The sequence below is a fragment of the Nycticebus coucang genome, chromosome 19 (genome assembly GCF_027406575.1).
Source record: "Nycticebus coucang isolate mNycCou1 chromosome 19, mNycCou1.pri, whole genome shotgun sequence".
NCBI lineage: Eukaryota > Metazoa > Chordata > Mammalia > Primates > Lorisidae > Nycticebus > Nycticebus coucang.
The window spans coordinates 1,120,040-1,130,159 of record NC_069798.1 but is presented as its reverse complement, the minus strand read 5'-3'; the positions used below and the strand labels follow the sequence as shown (position 1 = coordinate 1,130,159).

The 10,120-nt window shown below is 41.9% G+C and overlaps 1 protein-coding gene across 2 annotated transcripts in view; it reads right to left on the bottom strand.

Moving 5' to 3' along the window:
* Positions 1-305: 305 nt before the first annotated feature.
* The window catches only part of CEP192 (centrosomal protein 192), a 151,132-nt gene continuing 141,317 nt past the window's right edge, over positions 306-10,120 (bottom strand). Inside the window, exons 42-46 of one of the 2 annotated variants that reach the window (XM_053571227.1) lie at positions 7,782-7,901; positions 7,236-7,357; positions 5,592-5,721; positions 5,106-5,164; positions 306-711 (exon numbers count right to left, since the gene is read on the bottom strand). In XM_053571227.1, the coding sequence (XP_053427202.1) occupies positions 573-711; positions 5,106-5,164; positions 5,592-5,721; positions 7,236-7,357; positions 7,782-7,901 (570 nt within the window). In that variant the 3' untranslated portion in view covers positions 306-572. The remainder of the gene's footprint in view (positions 712-5,105; positions 5,165-5,591; positions 5,722-7,235; positions 7,358-7,781; positions 7,902-10,120) is intronic. The other variant, XM_053571228.1, reaches the window with a different exon arrangement.

Genomic DNA, 10,120 nt, shown 5'->3' with positions numbered 1-10,120 from the left:
GAGTTGTCTTGTCTAGTTTTAGTTACAATAAATGACATTTAGGACTATCAACCTCTCCACTGTATTTTCATAGACTGTGAGAAATTCCCTTCACTCTCAAGAAAAACAGGACAGTACCTTGTCCTTTCTACTCTGGGCAACTAACTAAATACAGAAAGAACAGGGAAGGAATTTAAGGAAAAGGAAACTGGAATGAAAATCACAGAATAGACCCAGAAGCTTGAAAATAATTAGAATAAAATGACATTCTAATTTCTGTATGACACCACAGAAAATGACAAGTTCAATGGAAAATTTCTGCTTATACTGCATTAAAATAACATTTATTCAGAACATCATAATCAATGTAAAAATAGAATTCTCTTCTGTAAAAACTGAATACAATACTGTAGGCTAGATACATGATGTATTAATCAGGTCTGCAGTATTAGCTTCTAAAAACAAAAACCCTACAGTTTATACATGTCCAATTTATCATACAAAATATATACAAAAAGCATAATTGTAGTGTAGAAAAATGAAGTTACCAAAATATAATACATGTGATTTGTTTTATGCAAAATATATTCTACTTAATTTTTTCCGACAGCTTCACCAATTAGTCGAATGCCAACACTCTTGCCTTCGTCTGTCTGAATAACAAGCAAAGCTTCGAACGTGCCTGCTGCTGTGGGTCTGAACTGCACCGGCATGTTGATGTAGTGCTGGGCTCTGTGGAGAGAGAGGGAGACACTAGCAGCGGCAGGGCCGCAGGGACAAGCCCTGTCACCATCAGCACAACACCAGACGTGGACAAGGTCCAGGGGCCCAGTCAGGAATGGTTAGCTTAAATGTATTTCTAATTTCTTTGATGCTATTATTTAATAAGAAACTGACACACCTGAAGCACCTGTAGCTCAGTGGTTAGGGCACTGGCCACATACACCGGAGCTGGTGGGTTCGAACCCGGCCCGAGCCTGCTAAACAAAAATGACCACTACAACAACAAAAAAATATAGCCGGTGGGTGGTGCCTGTGGCTCAAGGAGTAGGGCACCGGTCCCATATGCCGGGGGTGGCAGGTTCAAACCCAGCCCCGGCCAAAAAGCACACACACACACACAAAAAAAAAAATATAGCCGGAAGTTGTGGCGGGCGCCTGTGGTCCCAGGTACTTGGGAAGCTGAGGCAAGAGAATCGCTTAAGCCCAAGAGTTTGAGGTTGCTGTGGGCTGTGATGCCATAGCACTCTACCAAGGGCAACATAGTGAGACTGTCTCAAAAAAGAAACCGACACAAAAGAGAAAAATCTAAAACCAAATTGAAAGAGTACTGCATATATATATTCCTGGGTGCCCAGATAGTATAGAAAAAGGGAAGTGAGAGATAGTTACCTACCTAAGAAATGGTTAGCGGATACCTTAAACCTCCCTGCTCTGCTTCATTCTGGCTGTGTTTGTACTGGAAAGAAAATTAAAACCACGTGTCTCGCTCCTGTCATTAACAGGGCTATGCAGTTTGTGCTCTAGAATTCACATGAATCTTCCATCAAAAATCCTCTAGAAACCTTGTTTTCAGACTACAGTATATAGAGGCAGGTTCGTTTTGGCCATAGACCTATGTCCTGAGGGCTGAAATTTGGAAAACAGGTTTTTAGAAGCCCCTTTTTCTGGATATAACTGATAACACAGATATGCATATTTTTATATATCCATTGTATGTATATAGTAAAAATATATATGTCTCTCCCTATTTTTATTTAAAGTTTTTGTATTAACTTTCCCTCAATACACTATACTTACTTATTTTTACCATGTCAAAGCTAATGTGTTTTTTTAAAAGAAAAAAATATGGCCCACGGCATTAACTACAACTTTCTTTCACATTGACATGTCAATCAATACTCAGAAGAATACAGCACAATTTGCCAGTTTAAAAAGGCTTTATACTAGGGCGCCGCCTGTGGCTCAGTGAGTGGGGCGCCGGCCCCATATGCCGAGGGTGGCAGGTTCAAACCCAGCCCCGGCCAAAACTGCAACCAAAAAATAGCCGGGCGTTGTGGCGGGCGCCTGTAGTCCCAGCTACTCGGGAGGCTGAGGCAAGAGAATCGCTTAAGCCCAGGAGTTGGAGGTTGCTGTGAGCCGTGTGACGCCACGGCACTCTACCCGAGGGCGGTACAGTGAGACTCTGTCTCTACAAAAAAAAAAAAAAAAAACGGCTTTATACTTTATGAATTACTGAAAATAATAAAATATCCCAAAATAAATCTCTGGAAGAGCCTATTAACAAATTTCATTACGTAATACAGAATTATTCTATATTCAATTGAGAAGGTATTCTTAAAAATGTATTGTGACCAAATATATCATCTGCTTCAGACTTTCAGATACACTGGATAAACTGGAATGCAACTTGGGAAGAATCACGAATATACTGTCATAGTCCACTACCATCGAGAAGAACGCACTGGAAACAGGACTCTGCACTGTGGTTAAGAGCTGCTGGAGGCTGGGCATGCTGGCTGATGCCCCTGTAATCACAGCACTTTGGAAGGCTGAAGGAGAACTACTTGAGGCTAGGAATTTAAGATCAGCCTAGGCAATATAGCCAGACCCCCATCTCTACAAAAAATTAAAAAATTAGCCAGGCATCATGGCATATGCCTGTAGTCCCCCACCTACTTGGGAAGCTGAGGTGGGAGGACCTTTTCAGTCCAGGAGTTGGAGGTTGCAGTGAGCTATGATCACACCATTGTACTGTAGCCTGGGCCACAGGGCAAGACCCTGTCTCTTAAAAAAAAAAAAAAAAAGACTGTTTTAATCGGTCTTTCTCTCTTTATACACACATGAAAAAGTAAAAGGGAAATCTGCGGAGCCTCACAGGGAGGCCTAGCTCAAACCTTCTCACCAGCTACCAACTAACTTGACAGTAAAGTCAGGTGGAACAGAAATGGTTCCAGAGAGCAGAGAGGCCACTGGCTGTCCACGCAGCCCCACCTGCATGGAGGGAGCTTAGTGGGATCTCTAATTTTCAGCAACCATAATTGTTCTTTCTTCCTTTACTAGTACATCCAAGGTACCACCATTATAAAGAAACTGAAAAAAGTATCCAATAACTTGGTTCCCACACATTGGTGGGAAGTCACCACAGCTCACTGATGATGCTGTACCTTGGCTGTGACTTTGTCAGAACTGTTTTTCCCTCTTACAGGTGGGGCTGCCAGCTGAGGAAACAGGGGCTTGCCCGACATGAGGGCACAGTTGAGTTGAAACTCTACCGTTTGTGCCTTTAGGTTAGTCTCCTGAGAGGCAAAGAAAATGTACAAACATGTTTTCTACCACATAGTACGAGGAAGAGGTGGAAGAGAGAAGAGTGAAAAGAAAGGGCAAGAAGTAGAAAGAACAGTCCTCAGCCAAGTCACCTTCCTAGCTTCAATCACAATAGCACTGCTAGTCTATTTTTTTTTTTTTTTTGAGACAGAGCCTTAAGCTGTTGCCCTGGATGGAGGCCTGTGGCATCACAGCTCACAGCAACCTCCATCTCCTGGGCTCAAGCGATTCTCCTGCCTCCGCCTCCCAAGTAGCTGGGACTACAGGCGCCCGCCATAATGCCCGGCTATTTTTTGGTTGCAGCTGTCATTGTTGTTTGGCAGACCCGGGCTGGATTTGAACCCGCCACCTAGGGTGTATGTGGCTGGTGCCTTAGCCACTTGAGCCACAGGCGCCAAGCCAGCACTGCCAGTCTTAATGACTTCAGAAAAGACAGTCCCAAAATGTTTGCAGGGTGCTCCAAATTTTCACAGAATGTATCATGTTTCTAAGATAGTCCCCTAATGCCAAAATTAGAGGTCTTACAATAATTAAGTGGTTTAGGAGAATCCAGACTAAGAGTGGAAACTAGCATAATTAGCCGGGAGCAATGACAAGTGTCCAGATTCAGCCAGGCACAGTGGCTCACCGGTATGCCTGTAATCCCAGCACTCTGGGAAGCTGAGGCAGGTGGATCCCCTGAGCTCAGGAGTTCAAGACCAACCTGAGCAAGAGCAAGACCCTGTCTCTACTAAAAATAGAAAAACTAGCCAGGTGTTGTGGCAGGCGCCCATGGTCCCAGCTACTCAGGAGGCTGAGGCAAGAGGATCACTTGAAACAGTCTGAGGTTGTTATGAGCTGGGATGCCAAGGTACTCTTCCCCAAGGTGACAAAGTGAGACTCTGTCTCAAAAAAAAAAAAAGAAAGAAAGAAAAATTAAGTGGTTTAATTAAAACTCAAAGATGAAGTTAAAAACTGTTCTTAACAAACAAACAAAAACTGTTCTTCAGCATTGAGTACAAGAGAATCCTACTGTTAAATTCTAAATAACAGTGACAATACAATTTGAGACTGCAAACTAAACAGACATTATATAGAAATGGAAAATTAGCAAGAACAGCAAGAAAAATGAGGCTCTGATTACTGAATATTGGGCATTTGGCTCAGTGCCTGTAGCTCAGCATCTAGGGCGCCAGCCACATACACCAGAGTGGGTGCGAATCCAGCCCAGGCCTGCCAAACAACGGCCTGGTGTTGTGGTAGGCGCCTGTAGTCCCAGCTACTTGGGAGGCTGAGTCAAGAGAATTGCCTAAGCCCAAGAGTTTGAGGTTGCTGTGAGCTATGACGCCACAGCACTCTACTGATGGCAACATAGTGAGACTGTCTCAAAAAAAAGAAACAAAACATTGGGCATTTGAAAAATGACAACACTAGTTTTCCCTAATAATGTGGGAAACTTTCTGTCCCAGTCACTAAAAGTTTAAGTCTTTGATTCTCAGCTGAGCAGTGAAAATAACATTAGAAACAGGAATTACTGTAAAAGTTCATCGCAAGATAATTAAGGCTCGAAGGTGCTTATGTGGCTGGCCAAATCTGGAAAGCAGTCATATGCCAGGTGCGAATGGCACTGTGGATGGGCACCAGGCATCTGCCCGCAGCCCCTTCTTCTCCTTTGCTGCTTGAGAAGAGGCCTGTGCTGGACTTCCTTGGGTGCCAGCCATGAACCTGGTGGGGGGCTGCAGCAGGAGACCCCACCAGCCCTAACTCCCGAAGAGACAAGTCCTGGCCCACAACCAGCATGTGGTCCATGATAAACTCACCTCAGGGAGTACTTGTAATGTCTGACATAGAACGGCTCCCGGGGACTTAAAAACTTCAGCTGGAATTTAATAGAAAACACTTCATAAGGTTACACAAATTAGATATTTTAGCTTATATAAAGTAACTATGCATTTCTTTAAAGATATATTTTGTAAATTTATATATCATCACAAGATTAGGTAAGACGACAAATGCTGATGTAATAAAAATACATTAAAGGGAATTTTAACATGAATTTAATTTTGACTGAAGCAAATGTTATCCAGAAATATGTCTATGTGATAGCACAGAAAAAAGAGAAAAGCAAAGTTAAAAATTAAAATATAAAAACAAAAATTTTGACTTTCAAATAAAGGATCATGAACTTCCAGTGAGTTTCTTTTCAAATACGGCATTAAGGCATTCTGTGAAAATTAACTCATTATTACAAGTTAGATATAACTTACAGAAGTAGTGTCTGACCCCACGCGGGCGGGCCCGCTCACCTTGCGTGTGAGGAAGGAGTTGTTGCGCAGGTTCACCTTCAGCGTCCGCGCCGCCCCCACTGCGGTGGGCAGGAACCTGTACACGTCCTGGGGCGCATGGACCCCGCGGGAGGCCGTGAGGGGTTGCCTGCTTTGGGGATAGGTTTTAAAAGTACTATTTAAAATCCACAGTAATTTAAACTTTTTTATATTAAATGATGTAGTACTGCATTAACTGGTGCTGCTGCTCACAACCCATTAAAAAATGAAACGTGATGGGAACTTCTGATTTGACAATAAGGCGACACTGGCAGGACACCTGTGGAGGGTGCAGGGTGAGGTCCCCAGGCCCCATGGACCCGGTCTGAGCCCCGAGGCCCTCTGTGCTGGGGGCGGCGTCCCCTCCCGGACAGCCCCGAGACCTCCCTGTCTCCACAAGGACAGACCTGAACCCAGGTCCTCGCTCCCCAAGGCGGTTCAGTGTTTCCGGTCAGCGTCCAGGCACTGCCCACCACCCCGGGTACTCCCTCCATCTGTCCCCCCTCTTCACGGTCCCTGACAGGTTACTTTGAAAGCAGCCTCTGGCTTGTTTCGCGGTATCTGCCCTTGCCTCCTAGTTAGTACACACTATAGCCAGTGGATTCTTCTAGAAAGACTCAACTCTGACCACTGCCTCTGGTAGCTGTCAGAAAAGCCCCAGCCTCCCTGGCCCAGAGCAGGCCACGTGTGGTCTGTGGTCTGCACCCTGCCCCTGGCCTCCCCACCTGCTCTGCAGTCAAGCAGCCTTCCCATCTCAGCCTCCCAGAATGCTAGGATTACAAGCGTGAGTCCCCAAACTTGGCCATTTTATCGTTTTTAAGAATCTACTTTCAAGAGGCCAAAGCTTCTGAATTCCTTGAGTTCAGGAGCTAGAGACCAGCCTGAGCAAGAGTGAGACCTGTCCCTACTAAAAATAGAAAAATTAGCCAGGCATAGTGGTGGGTGCCCGGCTATTCGTGAGGCTGAGGCAGGAGGATTGCTAAAGCCCAGGAGTTTGAGTTTGCTGTAAGCTATGATGCCACGGCACCCAACCCAGAGTGACAGAGCAACTCTGTCTTAGGAAAACAAAACAAAAAAGCTACTTTCATATGCTGCTTATAGAAATGTAAAATGGTATAACTGCTTAGGGAAAACTATATGACAGTTTATTTTAAAGTTAAACACACACTTATATGACCCAGCAATTTTGCCTAAAACTAGATATTTTTACCTATGAGATATAAGTATGTCTATAGATATGCACATCCAACAATGTCCATAGCTCTAAATTATAAGAAATCCAAATGGGAACATGAAAATAATTGTGATATTTAACTAAATATAGGTACACTTGATATCATGAATAGATGGCAAAAAACATGCTGAGAAGAACCCAGACACACACAGTGTATACCTATATGAAGTTTGAGCAAAATTAACCTGTGATGAAAGAAATCTGAGAACAGAACAAATCTGAGAACAGAACAAATCTCAACTGCAAAAGAAAATGTAACAATTTTCTGGGGTAAGAAAAATACTCTGTACTGTGACTAGACTGGTGGTAACCTATGTGAGCTCATAAGTAAGTCATGGAGCATTTGACTGAACCTCAACAAACTACTAGAAAAAAATTCACAAATGACATACTCAGGTATAAAAGCAGAAGCCTCTGACACAGCTTGTCTTCGGGGCTTAATGAAATTATCTACTTTAATGAGAGAATCTCCGGAAATGCACACATTTTCGTGCTCATTTTCTGCTTTGGCACTCTGTATGGAAAAAAACACAGGGTGGGGGAGAAAATAAACACATTAGGAAAATACACAGACATTTATCTATTTGAATTCTAACATTTCCTTTAAATTTTTTATAAAGGAGACTTAAAATTTTTAGGTCCCCTAAATTGCAAACTCCACTGTGTTCTATCTATTCTTTTATGCACACACAGTATTTTACACAATCAAGTCACACATGGGCTCCGCGAGTCTCATGCACAATGAGCCAAACCTGATCTCAAACACGCCAACCAATAAAGACAGACAAAAAAATTAAGATTATGGGGTAATGCAACAGAATGAGTGAAACTGGGATAATATTAGGAAAATACCCTGCATTTTAAAGTCAGCTTTCACGTCAATTTGACCTGTTGTTTTTAACACACACACCATAATTTATTTAAATTCAGTGTAATACCTGTCCAGACAGTTGAAATCTCAACGTGTGTTTTATGTGAGGCTCTTTTAGAGGGTGACATTCAACATCCCAAAATTGGGCATAATCCCCTCTGTCCCTGGGCAAAAACGTGACGGAAATCTGTAAAACACACCCAGAAGAAAAATTCAGACACTGATCATAGGACACATGTAGTTAGATCACCAGTTCAAAGTTCTAGTATGAAAAAAATAAGAGGAACAAATGCTTTTGCATTCTCCCACTAATTAAAGAATTTGATCAATTTCATTTCTAGTAGTCTTGTTACTTTATCAGATCCAAAGCACACTTTCATTTCTAGCTTTACATAGCACATCCCTTAAAATGCATTTTGGGGATTAAAAAGTACTGGTGATGTCAAGCTCAAGAGTAGGCGAGGAAAGTGCAAATGCAGACGTGCAATCCAGGCTTTACTCCGGGTGCTCATGGCGCCCTCTGCTGGCCAGGCAATGAAAGGACGTAGGCCTGGCAGCAGCAGGTGGTAGAGCCGGGTGGGGAACAGGGGTCAGGACACCAGATAACTGTGCGTCGGTCACTGCCAGGCACCCTGACTATACAGCTCAAAGTTGTGTAGATGCCCTGCATGCGCACAACCTGTAAAAAGCTCAGTGAGAAAACTGCAGTCTTTAAAAGCAGCATCTTATAATGTTTACCAGCGTTATGAGCCTCAGCTTCAAAGAATTGAGTGTGGATAATACTGATCACTAATTAGGTTATACTGATAATATGCAGATAACACAGTTCACTTAACAATGGATTAATGCGCCAACCTAATCAGGAAAAAAAGAGTAAAATCTCTAATATCATCAATCAGAAACAACAAAGACGAAATAACCACAGACTCATCAGAAATCCAAAAAATCCTTAATGAATATTACAAGAAACTTTATTCTCAGAAATATGAAAATCTGAAGGAAATAGACCGATACTTGGAAGCACGCCACCTTCCAAGACTTAACCAGAATCAAGTGGAAATGTTGAACAGACCCATATCAAGTTCAGAAATAGCATCAACTATACAAAACCTCCCTAAAAAGAAAAGCCCGGGACCAGATGGTTTCACGTCAGAATTCTACCAAACCTTTAAAGAGGAATTAGTACCTATATTACTCAACCTGTTCCAAAAGGTAGAAAAAGAAGGAAGACTACCCAACACGTTCTATGAAGCAAATATCACCCTGATCCCCAAACCAGGAAAAGACCCAACAAGAAAATTATAGACCAATATCACTAATGAATATAGATGCAAAAATATTCAACAAGATCCTAACAAACAGAATCCAACAACACATCAAACAAATTATACATCATGACCAAGTTGGTTTTATCCCAGGTGTAATTCAGTACATAAACAAATTAAAAAACAAAGACCATATGACTCTCTCAATTGATGCAGAAAAAGCTTTTGATAATATCCAGCATCCCTTCATGATCAGAAAACTCAAGAAAATTGGTCTAGAAGGGACTTTTCTTAAACTGATAGAGGCTATCTACAGCAAACCCACAGCCAATATCATATTGAATGGAGTTAAATTGGAATCATTTCCACTCAGATCAGGAACCAGACAAGGCTGCCCATTGTCTCCATTGCTTTTCAACATTGTAATGGAAGTTTTAGCCACCGCAATTAGGGAAGAAAAGGCGATCAAGGGTATCTATATAGGGTCAGAAGAGATCAAACTTTTGCTCTTCGCAGATGATATGATTGTGTATCTGGAAAACACTAGGGACTCTACTACAAAACTCCTAGAAGTGATCAAGGAATACAGCAACGTCTCAGGTTACAAAATCAACATTCATAAATCGGTAGCCTTTATATACACCAACAACAGTCAAATTGAAAAAGCAGTTAAGGACTCTATCCCATTCACAGTAGTGCCAAAGAAGATGAAATATTTGGGAATTTACCTAACAAAAGACGTGAAAGATCTCTATAAAGAGAACTATGAAACTCTAAGAAAAGAAATAGCTGAAAATGTTAACAAATGGAAAAACATACCATGCTCATGGCTAGGAAGAATCAACATTATCAAAATGTCCATACTACCCAAAGCAATATATAATTTCAACGCACTCCCTATTAAAGCTCCACTGTCATATTTTAAAGATCTTGAAAAAACATTACTTCGTTTTATATGGAATCAGAAAAAACCTCGAATAGCCAAGACATTACTCAGAAATAAAAACAAAACAGGAGGAATCACACTACCAGACCTCAGACTTTACTACAAATCGATAGTGATCAAAACAGCATGGTATTGGCACAAAAACAGAGAAGTAGATATCTGGAATAGAATAGAGAACCAAGAGATGAATCCAGC